The 13,843-nt window shown below is 41.4% G+C and overlaps 1 protein-coding gene across 1 annotated transcript in view; it reads left to right on the top strand.

Annotated features, from left to right (window-relative positions):
• COL24A1 (collagen type XXIV alpha 1 chain) overlaps window positions 1-13,843 on the top strand; it is a 248,411-nt gene that overhangs the window by 108,676 nt on the left and 125,892 nt on the right. The window contains exons 17-21 of the mRNA XM_077825362.1: window positions 812-865; window positions 967-1,011; window positions 1,387-1,440; window positions 2,258-2,311; window positions 3,924-3,977. Coding sequence (XP_077681488.1) covers window positions 812-865; window positions 967-1,011; window positions 1,387-1,440; window positions 2,258-2,311; window positions 3,924-3,977 — 261 coding nt within the window. The remainder of the gene's footprint in view (window positions 1-811; window positions 866-966; window positions 1,012-1,386; window positions 1,441-2,257; window positions 2,312-3,923; window positions 3,978-13,843) is intronic.

The following is a 13,843-nucleotide window of genomic DNA, read 5'->3' on the forward strand; positions in this document are numbered from 1 at the left end:
CCATTATCAGATCATTTCTCATGTTCATCTAACCATCATGCATGAATATCACTGTTGATTCTTTTAGTTTTACCTTTAAATTTTTCTCTGTTTCTTCTCTTGCAGCAGCTAGTAGTGGAAGTGCAAGTTTAAATCACCTGGAGGAGTAGTATAGTAATTAATTTGATATAGTTAACCTTTATTTACTGGTGAAGATGCATGGGAATGAAAGAACCCAGCTTGGCTGCTTGAGTTTAGGCTAAATGTGCACAGCTGGTACTTAGGAAAAATGCATCTTTTCATTTGTATATTGGGTGTACTTGATATGGAAATCACTGAGATTCCTTTACAAGAGTCACGTTTCAAAGCAGAATAATTAATTTAAATCAAATTTGGTGCTGACAGAAAAGGGCTGGATTTGGCAGTCCCAGCATGGACTGAAGTTTTTATGTTTATGTACTGAACAGGTACAGACTGTACAGTTACAATACAAGTGCCAGCTTTCTCACACTGCCCCGCCAGATATGCATCTATCCTCTTCTGGGTGCATGACATTTAGGAATGAGAGGGTAGTTTAGTTCATGGTGCTTCTGCTGAGATAGAGGATGCCAGTAATGGTGGAGGTTTTGTGATCTGGATACTTGTCCATGAGTACCTGGATTTGCATCTCCAAACAGATGAAAACACTTCCAGTCACTGGCAATCTGGGCTGGAACGCAACCAATAACATAGAAGCAAAAGACACTTTATAGCATTTCCAGTTCCCTGAATCATTCAGGAAGCAGTCCCCCTGTAAGTAAAAGTTTAATGCATCTTATTTTCTGTTGTTTAGGGTGTTGTTGGGCCTGTGGGACCGAGTGGACCTTCTGGAATTCCTGGGCCTCTGGTATGGCATTAAGCAGAACTCACATTACCATTTGCCAATTGCCTTGACTATTTTTCAAATAATAGTCAAACATTATTTGTTTGTTTTTTAATTTTTAATAGGGTCTTCCAGGGAGTATGGGGCAGCCTGGAATGAAAGGTGATAAGGTGATCTAAATATTTCCATTCTCATAGAGATATATTACATTTAGACAGTCTTTCTCACATCTGTTTTGCAAAGCCCCCTTTTTCATTTTTTTCCTCTTTTGTTTTCTTTTTATCAAGCTATTGCAAACTGAGGGTGTGATTCTACAAACATTACTGGGCATAGCGCTGACTACCATGAATAGTGCTGTCAAGCGCTGTGTTAGTCATGTTTGCAGGATTGGGTCCTACAGCGGTACACCGTGCACTGTTCTTCAAAAAACCATGTTATAGTTTTAAATACTGAACATTGATTTAAGTCTTTCTGCTTTTGTGAATCTGAAAAATACACCATTTAAGCTGGATATATATGTCTGTTTAAAATAATATGTTGTTTAGGGTGAACAAGGCATTGCAGGAGAGCCGGGAGAGCTGGGATATCCAGGAGACAAGGTAAATTAGGACAGCACTTTTTTGACATATCTTCTGGTCTAATAATCCCAATGGCCTTTTCTTTTTTTAAGTTGCAGCAAGTAATTTACAATCAAATAGAATTCGGCGATATCAGTTGAATACCCCAGCACTATTTTATTTTCTGTACCATTATTTTAATTAATTTCTTTGTGAAAATAATGATCAGAGGCATGTAAAATGTATGGGCCAAATTCTGGCTGCCATGAGTGTACTTATGCATGTCAGAAAACATGCTGTAAGAAAAGGGAGGACAGAGCAGTCTAATTCCCACCAAAACTTACTGAGAGCTTGTTATACAGGTCATTTGCAACAGAAGCCAAGAAGCACCCTGGAGTGGAGCCTACAGTTTTATTGACCCAAAAAACCTGAAAATTGTGGTCAGCAGCCCGGCAAAACTGTGTTATCAGACAGCCCATATGATGCCCCTGGATAAAATGAAAATAGTTAATAAACAAGCTTTTTGCTCCTCTTTGAGTAATGGAATCTCTGATAGCTAATCCATAACTCCTAAATTACCCAAGGGATTTGTTTTTATAAAAATTCTAAGCTGATATGTTGTTGTTGTTGTTGCCGTGCAACGAATTAAAATAGCATAAACTAACTGAATTATTTTGCTGTAACATGAATGTAAGAGTTTGATTCAGATGCTGCTCAATGGATTTGAAATTTGGTCTGAGTGTTGAGCTGATATTTAATTAATTTTGCACAAGTGGGAAAGTATAATCAGTTTTTTACTACATGCAATGTTATAAATAATTTTCAACAACAATATTTAACAGCTTTTTTTTTTCTTAAGGGTTCTGTTGGTTTGCCAGGACCATCAGGAATCAGAGGAAAGCCAGGGCCTCCTGTAGGTTTGAACACTTATTTTGTTTACTCTGGTTACATCAGTATGTGTCACGAGGATTGATACTTGTTTGTGTCATTCAGCCAATCCAAATGCTTTGGGGAACAATTCTGATTTCACTAGCGTTGGTGTAAATTGGGAGTTAACACCGTTGGAGTCAAGAGAGTTATACCACTGGTGTAACTGAGAACAGGTTCTGGTCCAGAGGAGGGCATTTTGCTGCTCAGTCATTAATCTGGTAGTTCAGATTTCCCATGGAGTGTAGAAGGTCCCTTGGATATTTAGGGCTCACTTAATCATCACCATAATAATAAATCACTTACCCCAAGATACAAATAAAGTAAGGCTTGAATTCATTCTTAGAAGTTCTGCTGGCTTATGATTAAGCCTGTGTGCTTGTCAGTTGCTTTTAGACAGCTCTGCCATACCACTGCTCCTTCAGTCTTTGAAGACCCTGTGACAAGGAAGCAGCACTGAAGAGGATGTAGTATTGCCAGTCTTTTACCTGCCTTTTTGCACTGCTGATGCTGCAGGATTGTGGTGGCGGGCAAGGGACAGCACTTAAAATGGTTTAAGCAGTAGAAGAAGGGATATTTTGACTGTAATAATGCAACTGTTGGGTCTTGGAATTCTCATTACCAAAAATTTGAGACTTTTGCTCTTTTTTTTGCCATGGCCAGACTGACTTGCTGCATAATTCATAGTGGCAAACACAACCAGCCCACTTAATATGTCACTAGAACTTGTCAGTGGAGTTGGAGCTTTCCTATGCACAGTTTGAACCGTGATGATGGTGTTGCTATTTAGCACCCATAACGTGGTAGGCAATTTACAGAGCAATAAAAAAAAAAAACAAAAAACAGCACTTTTCCTTACCTGGGGGAACTCATAAAGTAGAGTCTTGGTCTTGCAAAAAGACTTATGCACACATGCTTAACTTTATGCAGTGAGGGTAGTCCCATTAAATTTAAAGTTAAGCATGTGCTTTTTGCTGAATAACTTAAAATAATCAGATGCTTAAGTGCTTTGTTAAATTAAAGTATTGGAAGCAAACACATGCTTAACTTTGCAAACCTCAGTAACATTAAACACATTTATAGGAAGAAGGCCCTAAATTTTAGAAAAAAGAAAAGGCGTACTTGTGGCACCTTAGAGATTAACCAATTTATTTGAGCATAAGCTTTCGTGAGCTACAGCTCACTTACACTGCATTCAGCAACAGCAACAACAGAGGGAAAGACATGGGGGAAAGGAGATCAAGATTTAGAAAAATACGGTCATGCAATTTAAAAAAATGTACGTGTAAATCTTGTGTAGCGGAACCACCAAGATGTGTAGTTGGACCAGATCCTGCTACCAATGGCAAAACTCCCATTGATTTTAATAGTGCAGGGATGGGCAAATAAACCTATTGAAAGTATCTATATCAACTTAGTTTTGTAACCCTCATATTCCCTTCGTGTGTGTGTGTGTATAATATGCACACAGGTTTAAGAGATATTTTTTCATTATATATATTGATGTTTTTAAGTTGTTTCAAATATCTAATACAAATCTGCTTCTTGTAAAGCTTTAATTTGCTATCTAAGTTATAATTTTTGGATTTTTTTTTTAGGGAAAAATCGGAGATCCTGGACCCCAGGGACCATCTGGTCCTCCTGGGCCTGAGGTAAGAAATTGCTTGAAAGATGTAAATGAAACATTTAATGTTAATTGTGCTTTGAACACAAAACAAAAATTAGAAGGCAAATGTGTGGTCGGTCAGTTCAAAGGTTTAGTCTTATGGTAGAAAGTGGTTTTTAATCATGTCCTTTAAAAATGGATTAGTTCACGTTTTTTTATATGATAAGGTGTTATTGGACAATAACTTTAATACACAGGATTAACACACATTGTACCTTTAATGCTCCTAGATGTGCACCATTCACATGTATGGCTGTGAACAGTTCTCAGTTGATTCCAGTTGTGCATTGCAGCTAGGATGAAGCACATGCGATTCTTAAATTCATATTTCCATATATGAACTCTGCAGCATGTTTATGTTCAAAATTTTTCAAGACTGGTTGTATATTTATGTTTATCTCTTGGGGCAGAGCACATGTAGTTTTTAGGACTGCAAAGCATATACATTGGACAGTCTGGATATATTGTTAAAATTTTAACTTTGGCATAGCAGTTGATTTAGAACTGCTTCATATTCTGGAAGTTTACATGGAATCCAGCTAAATCTTTGAGATATTACATCTGGGTGTTTTTGGCATTTGCATCTTGAGTCACAACATGTAGACTGAATGTTTCAGACTACACAGGAAAGCCACGCCATTTTCTGGACAGAAGAAAGCAACAATTCAGATTATTTTCTTAACCAGCTAACTTTTTCCAACAGATTTATTCAAAAATCTTTATAATCTTTAATATATGTGTATATTTGTAAAATACGCTAAACTTGCTAATGATGATAACGTTTATTAAATGACCATTGTCAACTTAAATAACACATTTACAATTATAAACTGAAAATGTATTTTAAGAACATATTAACTTAGTTTTTCATAACTGTACAGAGGCTGTCTTTAAAAGTTAGCATTTGCTTTCAGTTTTTACATAGTGCTATCTGAGATGCTGCAGTTAGCTTCTAGCCCTAATATGAGACCTGTGAATATTAGTAGCTTCATTTACATGAGAAGTCCCATTGAAGTAAGGGTCAAATATCGGAACCATGAAGGGATAGAGCGCACTCAGTCACTCTCTGGAGGTAACACATGCACAATCTGGTCCCGTCAGGAGCTGGAAGAGCTCAAGCTTGCACGATAAGGAGGGAATCTTCAGAGATTTTACCTACTAAAAGTAATGAGCAAGCAATTTTTCAAAGAATTATAACTAGGCTAAATTTGGGCAGATTTTCACAGGTATGTCAAAATGCACTTCCCTGACAGAAGGTCCCACCCCTACCAATTTGAGCCCTCTGCTTCAAAGCATTGTGAAGGTGGTCTTTTCAAAGAAAAAGTGACCAGGATTTTTTAACATGGGCAAAACAATGTATTTTTCACTAGCCTCATTCTCAGACACAGTTGAACCGTTTTTGTTGAAATTAAAAAACAAACAAACAAACATCTGGCATCTAAAATGTCAGCCTGGACAGCTAAAATTCAGCAAAGTTATAAACAATCAAAAACGGGGTCTTATAATGGGGATATAAGGCAACCTTAACAGGTGGTAGTACCTGCTCTGCCTATAATACATTTAAATTTTTAAATTAATATTAGTGTTTTCCTTTTTAATTTTTAATGCAAAACCTAATATGGGATGTAAAACACCTGATGGTATCACATTAGAGATCACAATAGCACATTGTGTGTATGTGTGTTAAAAATAACTCTCTAAAAGTAGCAAAGATATAAGTAGAATTTCAATCATGTATTATATGGGGACACAGTCTTCCTCACTTTGCGGAAACGATAAGGTTTTAACATATGCTTTATCAGACCTTTCTATACCACTGAAATTTTGTGTAAATAGATTCCTCAGAAGTTTAATTTTAGTTAAAATTCCCTTACTGAAATTGTATAAAAGTTTGCATTTTATACTTGAAGGCTCTTTTACCCTTTTATTTCTTTAAAATGAGGTTATCCCTGAAAAGTAACTCTAAAAATTGCATTGTGAGGTTCCATGTTGACCATCCCTCTCAGTGACTCTGGACAAAAATGTTGAGTTTACAAGAAAAAGTTGTTTTTCTAAATGCCAGTCCTGCAAAGTGAGCCTAAAATATGCAAGTCCAGATAGATTCTTTCTGTTTCATGCTACATTGCCAGTAGTAAAGATTCTATAGACCAAATTCTGCCTTCAGTTATGCCCATGCAACTCTTGTTTTCAGTAGAGTTGTGCAGATGTGAATAAAGATAGAATTTGGCCCTGCATTTGGATTATTTTTTTAAAATCTGTAGATGATATGCAAGGTAGAAAAAAACCAACCTCCCATAGCTGTTTTGGCTTTGCAGTTTTAATAGGATTTAAAAGTGGTACAAAGATTGTCCCTTAAGTACGTAGAAATACAGAGGGACCAGATCTGCTGGGTAGGAAGATGCCATTTTTTACATAGTGATGTTCAAGGAAATCTCACCTTAAAGTAGGGGAAAACGCTAAATTAAGAGACTGCTTATTGCACGAAATTAATCCTTTTTGAACATGATTTATGTTGTTTAAAGAAGGGAATTGGTTTGTTCAATATAATGTCATTAATAGAGTATGTCATGGATTTGAGTTCCTCTCATGATAGTAACAGTTCTTTTGATGCAAAAGAATGCATACCTGCATGATATTGTATACCATGTCATGCTCTAGACGCATTGTTAACAGGATTAGTGACCAAGCAAGCAAGCATTTCCTGTTGCTCAGGGGGAACAGAGCCCTCAGAAGAAAATCTTTGTCTTGTTGTGTAAACAACACTGTGGAATGACCAAGTGTTTGTCTTTGAAAATTTGACTGAACAAATACCACGTTTAACACTCCAGAGTTATGCATCCCTGAGCCTTTCTTATGCCGGTCAGGTTGAAGTGAGATAAAATGAGCTTTGTCTGTACTATGAACACTTATAAACATGGTCACCATATGGTGAAATATGAGATGCAAATAAGGGCGGGACAGCTGTATTCCACAATCTTTAGAGGAATGTGAATGCCAAGTAGAAGGCAAAAAAAACAAAACAAAACAAAAACCCTGCTTAAAAATTAGGATAACCCTGCTTAAAAATGAGGATTGTGTTTTATTTTTCCCATCTTATTTTTGTTTTTAAAAGTGACTTGAATTCCCTGGCAAGTTGTTATTTTGACGTAACTAGACCATAAACATACAGTATGGGCAGTAGCAGTGCAGATCTCCCTGCTATGCCCTGCCAGTACATCTCAGGTAGCATTTTTTCTCAAAGATTCAAAGAAAGCTAGCTGGCACGTGAAGGAGGAGCGCTTTCACTGCTTCCACTGCATTATTGGAGTGTTCAGACATGTCATGCCCCCTCCCCTAACAGTATGTCTACACTGCACCTGGGAGGTGTGATTCCCAATGCTGGCAGACAGAGTCGTGCCCGCTCCTCTCAAGTTTGTGCACTACAAATAGCAGTGTGGACATGGCAGCGCAGGCGGTGGCATGAGCTAGCCTCCTGAGCTCAGACCCAGGGAGTTGGGTGGCCTTGGACTCAGGTAGCTAGCCCAAGCTGTCACCCATGCAGCAACATCCACACTGCTATTTTTAGCATATGAGCTTGAGCAGAGCCAGCATGAATCTGTCTATCTGCCCTGAGAAACATACCTCCCAGCTGCAGTGTAGACATAGTCTCTAAGAGGTCCTATAAAGACTGGTTCCAGCCCACACTGGTCTCTGCTCTTTTTCACGTGGTTGAGATTTCTGAACACATCTATTCTCAGACTTAAACCACAGCTGGGACAGATGTGAGATATAGAAGTTGGGGTGATACAGCCCCACAGGTGCTGAAACTAGATGTGCTGGGGTTGCGGCAGCACCTTCTGGCTTTCATCATATCCAGGGTTTACAGTTTGGTTCAATGGCTCCCAGCTCCCCCAGTATACAAATTGTTCCAGCACCCCTGTACAGTCTCTGATTCTTCTCTCATGTAAACTGTTGTAAATCAGGCAATTCCTCCACTGTAATCAATATTTATCATAGTGTGTGCAAGAGCAGGAACAGACCCACTAGGCCTCACACACACACACACAGATTTTTGCTTTTTATATGCAGTCCAGCCTCAAATAACTCACCAAATCTGTCTTTCCTCTCCAGCTGTGCAACAGAGTTACTTCAGATTAGAGTTTTAGTAACTCCTGATTGCTTTAGGGCCATGAGTGGGTGGCTTAAAGTTTCTGAGAATAAGAGACAAGTGTGTGTGTTGGGGTTGGGGAAGAATAGAGGGTCTAATATTCATTCACTTTCTGGGTGGCTCCAGGACCCTTGGCTAGGAAGTGCATTTTTTCAGTCTGGGAACTGTGCACCATCAGGCTAACCTTTCTTCTGGGTATGCTTCCACTGAACCAGTATCCACTGCATTCCAGGGTATTTACTGCTAAGAGGGCAGAAGATATTTTTAGCAGGCCCTTTACCGTAGTGTGTTTTTTGAGCCATTGAAGAGTTGACGTATTTTCCAGCCTCTTCATGTCTCTTAAAATGGTTCATGTAAAAGTTCCCTTTTCTAGACATTTGTTTTACTCACAAAACTAATTGCAAGCCTTTGTATAGCAGTGTGTGTTAACACACAACACATATTTTTTGCATAATAGCTATAACAGGATTGAGTAGGTGAGATGTCACTCTTAACATGCATGAAACTAAAATGAGTTTTAAGAGGTTTCCAAATGCATTAATAATATTTTATTTGTAGGTGAATCTTGTGCCACGAGCCTATTTTAATTGATCCCCAAAATAGGCTCTTAAAGCAGAGTTTATTGTTTCCTTCAGATGTGGCTTAAGATCTGCTTCAAGTATTACAAATAGATTTCATCTGGAGCAAAGGGAGCATTAGTCATTATCTTCAGTAGAACATTTATTTCATTTTTGCATTATTTTGGTCTGAGCTTGTTAGCTTCTTCTCTCAGGAAGGTACACATATGGGAGTCAGCTGTTATACGTTTTATCCTTGGGGCTACAGAATTACAAAGAAAAGGGGCACATTTGCATAATAGCGAACAGTAACAAAATCCAAATCTTTTGCAAGTGAATCACTGACTGCTTTGAATTGTTAGCTCTAAAAGGGAGAAAGCGTTGTCTTCAGTGCACGTTTCACCTCATCACATGATATTTTGAGATTATGCAGACAATGAAGTTCAGGAGCTAAGAACAGTCCATGTCCTAATGTTCAAAATTCACAATTATAGAGTCAAATTGTGATGTCATTACTCAGTTTACATTCAGCCTTTACCCAGGCAAACTTTAATTTACTTCAATAGGAGTTTGCCTAAATAAACAATGAATGAAGACTGAAATGGGGCCTCAGGATTTGGCCCTTAGAACCTAGTCCTGGGAACTTAAAATATACAAACTAGGGCTGGTCAAAAATTGAAATTTCTATCCCATAAGAAATTCCAATATTTGATATTTGTTTTCATCCCAAATCAGGACAAAAGGTCAAAACATTTGTAGAGGTTGGTTCTGTGCTTTTGTTTCTTGTAAAATAAAAAGGTCCCCAAAATCACTGTTTGTTAATGTGAAAATATTCTGTTTCTCTTTCTGTCTGCCTTGTGGGAGTTGTAATTCAGGTGTCTCATGCCCCCATTCTCCTCTATTTCACATGATATACCATGGTTGTGAGATTCTTATGATGCACCTGGGTGGTTGAACCTGAGAGACCATGAGACCATGCTGCATCACGGGAGATGAGGTCAAGCCTCACCTAGCCAATAGCTTTTCAAGTATGGGAACATTACAACTTACAAAAGTTGCCATGATCTTGGAAATAAGTCTAAGTTGGCCCTTCCTGAAAGGGTCATTTGCTCCATAAGTGTGGAGGAAAATTATTTTGTCTTCTCTATGGAAAGGAAGGCTTGGGATTTTTCCAGTATTTCATCAAGCTAGGTAATTGATTGCCATCATCCAGCCTATGAAGTCTCAGAGATGAGAGCACATTTTTCTGAAAGCACAGACTGGTGGGACCGCATAGTGTTGCAGGTCTGGGACGATTCCCAGTGGCTGCGAAACTTTCACATGCATAAGCGCACTTTCATGGAACTTTGTGACTTGCTTTCCCCTGCCCTGAGGTGCAAGAATATCAAGATGAGAGCAGCCCTCACAGTTGAGAAGCGAGTGGCAATAGCCCTGTGGAAGCTTGCAATGCCAGACAGCTACCTGTCAGTCGGGAATCAATTTGGAGTGGGCAAATCTACTGTGGGGGCTGCTGTAATCCAAGTAGCCAACGCAATCACTGAGCTGCTGCTATCAAAGATAGTGACTCTGGGAAATGTGCAGGTCATAGTGGATGGCTTTGCTGCAATGGGATTCCCTAACTGTGGTGGGGCCATAGATGGAACCCATATCCTTATCTTGGCACCAGAGCACCAAGGCAGCAAGTGTATAAACCGAAAGGGGTTCTTTTCAATAGTGCTGCAAGCACTGGTGGATCACAGGGGACGTTTCACCAACATCAACGTGGGATGGCTGGGAAAGGTACATGACACTCGCATTTTCAGGAACTCTGGTCTGTTTCAAAAGCTGCAGGAAGGAACTTTATTCCCAGACCAGAAAATAACCGTTGGGATGTTGAAATGCCTATAGTTATCCTTGGGGACCCAGCCTACCCCTTAATGCCATGGCTCATGAAGCCATACACAGGCAGCCTGGACAGTAGTCAGGAGCTGTTCAACTACAGGCTGAGGAAGTGCAGAATGGTGGTAGAGTGTGCATTTGGATGTTTAAAAGCGCGCTGGTGCAGTTTACTGACTCGGTTAGACCTCAGCGAAACCAATATTCCCACGGTTATTACTGCTTGCTGTGCGCTCCACAATATCTGTGAGAGTAAGGGGGAGATGTTTATGGTGGGGTGGGAGGTTGAGGCAAATCACCTGGCCGCTGGTTGTGCACAGCCAGACACCAGGGTGGTTAGAAGAGCACAGGAGGGCGCGGTGCGCATCAGAGAAGCTTTAAAAAACAGTTTCATGACTGGCCAGGCTACGGTGTGAAAGTTCTGTTTGTTTCTCCTTGATGAACCCCCCGCCCCTGGTTCACTCTACTTCCCTGTACGCTAACCACCCTCCCCTCCTCCCTTTGATCACCGCTTGCAGAGGCAATAAAGTAATTGTTGCTTCACATTCATGCATTCTTTATTAATTCATCAGACAAATAGGGGAATAAGTGCCAAGGTAGCCCGGGAGGGGTGATGGAGGAGGGAAGGACAAGGCCACACAGCACTTTAAAATTTAAAACTTTAAAACTTATTGAATGCCAGCCTTCTGTTGCTTGGGCAATCCTCTGGGGTGGAGTGGCTGGTTGGCCGGAGGCCCACCCACCGCGTTCTTGGGCGTCTGGGTGAGGAGGCTGTGGAACTTGGGGAGGAGGGCGGTTGGTTACACAGGGGCTGTAGTGGCAGTCTGTGCTCCAGCTGCCTTTGCTGCAGCTCAACCATACGCTGGAGCATATTAGTTTGATCCTCCAGCAGCCTCAGCATTGAATCCTGCCTCCTCTCATCACGCTGCCAGCACCTTTCAGCTTTAGCCCTCTCTTCAGCTCACCACTTACTCTCTTCAGCCTGCCACCTCTCCTCCCGGTCATTTTGTGTTTTCCTGCACTCTGACATTATTTGCCTCCATGCATTCGTCTGTGCTCTGTCAGTGTGGGAGGACAGCATGAGCTCAGAGAACATTTCATCGCGAGTGCGTTTTTTTCACCTTCTAATCTTCACTAGCCCCTGGAAGGAGCAGATCCTGTGATCCTTGAAACACATGCAGCTGGGGGAGAAAAAAAAAGGGACAGTGGTATTTAAAAAGACACATTTTATAGAACAATGGGTACACTCTTTCATGGTAAACCTTGCTGTTAACATTACATACATAGCACATGTGCTTTTGTTACAAGGTTGCATTTTGCCTCCCCCCACCGCGTGCCTAGCCCCTCCCCATGGCTAACAGTGGGGAACATTTCTGTTCAGCCACAGGCAAACAGCCCAGCAGGAACGGGCACCTCTGAATGTCCCCTTAAGAAAACCACCCAATTTCAACCAGGTGACCATGAATGATATCACTCTCCTGAGGATAACACAGAGAGATAAAGAACGGATGTTGTTTGAATGCCAGCAAACATACACTGCAATGCTTTGTTGTACAATGATTCCCGAGTACATGCTACTGGTCTGGTGTGGTAAAGTGTCCTACAGTGGTGGACGGAATAAGGTTGCCCTCCCCAGAAACATTTTGCAAAGGCTTTGGGAGTACATCCAGGAGAGCCGCGAATACCAGGGTAAATTAATCATTAAACATGCTTGCTTTTAAACCATGTATACTATTTTAAAAGGTACACTCACCAGAGGTCCCTTCTCCGCCTGGCGGATCCGGGAGGCAGCCTCGGGTGGGTTCAGGGGGTACTGGCTCCAGGTCCAGGGTGAGAAACAGTTCCTGGCTGTCGGGAAAACCGGTTTCTCCGCTTGTTTGCTGTGAGCTATCTACAACCCCATCATCATCATCTTCGTCCCCAAAACCAGCTTCCGTGTTGCCTCCATCTTCATTGAAGGAGTCAAACAACATGGTTGGGGTAGTGGTGGCTGAACCCCCTAAAATGGCATGCAGCTCATCATAGAAGCGGCATGTTTGGGGCTCTGACCAGGAGTGGCCATTTGCCTCTCTGGTTTTCTGGTAGGCTTGCCTCAGCTCCTTAAGTTTCACGTGGCACTGCTTCGGGTCCCTGTTATAGCCTCTGTCCTTCATGCCCTGGGAGATTTTGACAAATGTTTTGGTATTTCGAAAACTGGAACGGAGTTCTGATAGCACGGATTCCTCTCCCCATACAGCGATCAGATCCCGTACCTCCCATTCGGTCCATGCTGGAGCTCTTTTGCGATTCTGGGACTCCATCATTGTCACCTCTGCTGATGAGTTCTCCACTCACCTGCAGCTTGCCGTGCTGGCCAAACAGGAAATGAAATTCAAAAGTTTGCAGGCCTTTTCATGTCTTCCTGGCCAGTGCTGAGTTGAGAGTGCTGTCCAGAGCGGTCACAATGGAGCACTCTGGGATAGCTCCTGGAGGCCAATACCCATCTAAATGCGTCCACAGTACCCCAAATTTGACCCAGCAAGGCCGATTTCAGCGCTAATCCCCTTGTCGGAGTGGAGTAAGGAAATCGATTTTAAGAGCCCTTTAAGTCGAAAAAAAGGGCTTCATCGTATGGACGGGTGCAGGGTTAAATCGATTTAATGCTGCTAAATTCGACCTCAACTCCTTGTGTAGACCAGGCCTAGATGCAAGTGTAGACAAGGACAAATCATGCTCAGCTCCTTTTTACCTGGCAGTTAATCAAAGAGCCTGCAGCAGACTTTATTGTCTTACTTGCTGTTCACAGCACCATCTTTCAGAGACGGTCCTTGCGAGGTACTCAGCACTGACAATATCACCGATGGAGTCTACAGTCTTACCTGTGGCACAGAGTTTAGCATCACAGTGCTCGGCACCAACATCAACACCAGCAGAGTTCCCAGCACTGGGTGGTTTGAGTATCCCATAATGGCCACAATTGGATTCACGGCATTTAGGGATTTAACAGTTCTTCAAGAGCCAGGATTTTCATTTCCCTAATGTTACTGGACCCACAGGCAATAGCACAGTCTCCGTCGCCATTGCCTTAAATGACGCCAAGACCCTTGACCCTGCCTGTGGATCCAATATATTTCTACTCCCTGATTCTTCATTAAGGTCAGAAGAGATGGATTAGCAATTCACCTTCTCTGCTCTGGCCTCTCTGCCACAGTCCTTGATCTCTTGCCGGAGCACTGGGGACCACTCCAGAAGTGGGTACTGGGACTCTCACCACTCTCAAATCCTCTGGTTTTC

The sequence above is a fragment of the Eretmochelys imbricata genome, chromosome 8, assembly GCF_965152235.1.
Source record: "Eretmochelys imbricata isolate rEreImb1 chromosome 8, rEreImb1.hap1, whole genome shotgun sequence".
Taxonomy (NCBI): domain Eukaryota; kingdom Metazoa; phylum Chordata; order Testudines; family Cheloniidae; genus Eretmochelys; species Eretmochelys imbricata.